The sequence below is a fragment of the Pteropus alecto genome, unplaced genomic scaffold (genome assembly GCF_000325575.1).
Source record: "Pteropus alecto unplaced genomic scaffold, ASM32557v1 scaffold123, whole genome shotgun sequence".
Lineage (NCBI taxonomy): Eukaryota > Metazoa > Chordata > Mammalia > Chiroptera > Pteropodidae > Pteropus > Pteropus alecto.
The window spans coordinates 2,843,585-2,845,640 of NW_006433950.1; the positions used below are offsets into that span (position 1 = coordinate 2,843,585).

Consider the following 2,056-nt stretch of genomic DNA (forward strand, 5'->3'; position numbering starts at 1 on the left):
GGGGTGGGGGGTAAAGGGATGGGGGGCCCAGTCAGGAGGCTCCTGACCAGAGATGAGGGTGACTTGGATTAGGCTGACGGCAGTGGACAGAGCTGGTGAAAGAGGCCAGGAGCTCGACGAGCTCCTGTGGGTCCAGGAGCTGGGGGTCGAGTGATCAAGGCACCCCTGGGAGCGGACTCGGTGGGCCGGGGCCCTTGCCACGAGGAGAGGGATGGGGGTGTGAGCAGGAGCCCAGCTAGCGACCGTCACAGGCTTGAGCTGGTGCCCTCCGAGGCTGGCGCCACGGCAGCCATGGTGCCAAGGACCCCAGGGCATCACCAGATGGCTCCTTTTCCTAGCAGAGGCTGGTGTCGCCCCTGGCAAATACGGCCCTGGGAAAACACTCCCTTCAGGGACAGGCTGACAGCTGCCTCTGGGAGAGCGTCCGCCTGGCTGCCAGCCTGCCGTCCCCTCTGGCACGGCCTGTTTGTGTTGCTCGCAGGGGCCGGGCCTCGCCTAATGTTTGGGGGAAACACTTGCACTTGTCACATGGGCCAGCGTGGGCCGGGAGCCCCGTGCGAAGCTGGGATTCGTCTGAGCTGGGACACCAGGCGTCGCACATGGGGGAGCCTTTGGAAATACCTGCTTTATTCTCGACCCGCTGTGGATGTGGCACCTTTGTCCTCCGTCATCGTCACAGACTTACTCCAGTCGATCTCGAGGGACGCCAGGCAGCAGCAACAGGGGTTAATTCCATGCTGCCTCAGCGAGGGCCTCATAATTCTGTTCATCCCCCGCTGTTTCCCTGTAAAAAAAGATGGCTACCTCCTTTAAACAGCTGCCGAGCGATGGTCAGGAGTGTGGGATCTGGAACCGGATGGTCCGGGTTTGGAACCCGGCTCTGCTGTTCCCGGCTGTTGCTGCTTGGACTGCGCCTCAGGTGTCTCAAGTGTGAGGTGATAACAGCTGGACCCTCCTCACAGGGTCGTGAGCACGCCCTGAGGTGGCCCTGAGGTGGCGGAGGTCACAAGCTGGGACATAGTAAGAGCTCCACCAAAGCCGGCTGTCACCCTTGATGGCAGCCTTGGGGGCGGCTTCTGAGGATTTCCTGGATTTGCGGAGGTCGGGGTGGCGGGGTGGGGGGGAGATTGCCCGGGCCAGCTGTGAGCACAAGCACAGCGTGGGGAGCGCATCGCTCTTCCCCTGCTGTTCCCGGAAGCGTCCCTTCCCCGTTCTCTAATCCACGTCCCTGTGGCCCCCAAACTACCGCCCCCCCCAGATGAAAATGTTACTTACTGTTCGTTGGTGGTTTTCTGTCAGTTAAGGGGTGGTGCCAAGCGGTTTGGAATAAACCATTCTTTGTTTAAGCCCTATCACCATGAGGGGGAGACTCTTGTATTCCATTTTATAGATGGGGAAATTGGGCAAATTTGCTTGAAACAAAGTGGTGTAAATTGCACTTGGACCCAGGAAGTCTGGTCTTAAAACGCATGCACTTGACCACCGTGCTATATACAGCACCTTCCAAGGGAGTGGCTCCCCAGTTAGGCCAGTGAGTCTGGCGAGGGGAACAGAGAAGGGTGCATTTCCCTATAGTGGCTGAGCCTTTGTCGATGAGCTCGTTGGGAATCTCGACAGGAAAGGGACATGTCGAGGGCTCATGGCTTCGGTCGGCCGGCCAGCTCCCAAAGCTTCCTTTGATTGGACAGGCCCGAGAGGAGACCCGAGCATCCCTGAAGCTCACCGTTCTGTCTTCCTCTCCAGGCTGTCCAACAATCGCATCACCTGCCGTGGGGCAGAAGCCCTCCTGAAGGCCCTGGAAAGAAATGACACTATCCTGGAAGTCTGGTAAGGCCCCCGCCCCGGGCAGGCCTCGTGACCTCTGTGGGCCTCGGTTTTCCAATCTATAAAACGGGGCAAAGGGAGAGAAGAATGTGAGAATTTCTAAGATCCCTTTTGCTCTGACATTCGGTGGCATTCTGCGTGGGATGGATCTAGTTCTTTGTCTGGGAAAGACGCCTTCACATCTCTGAGCAGGAACTAATTCTTTTATTTTTAAATCACGAGGGCTTATTCA

The 2,056-nt window shown here is 58.1% G+C and overlaps 1 protein-coding gene across 3 annotated transcripts in view; it reads left to right on the forward strand.

Moving 5' to 3' along the window:
* Nucleotides 1-2,056, forward strand: part of NOD2 (nucleotide binding oligomerization domain containing 2) — a 32,221-nt gene that overhangs the window by 27,338 nt on the left and 2,827 nt on the right. For all 3 annotated transcript variants that reach the window (XM_015586970.2, XM_006908750.3, XM_015586971.2), the window contains one exon: nt 1,744-1,827. In XM_015586970.2, the coding sequence (XP_015442456.1) occupies nt 1,744-1,827 (84 nt within the window). The remainder of the gene's footprint in view (nt 1-1,743; nt 1,828-2,056) is intronic.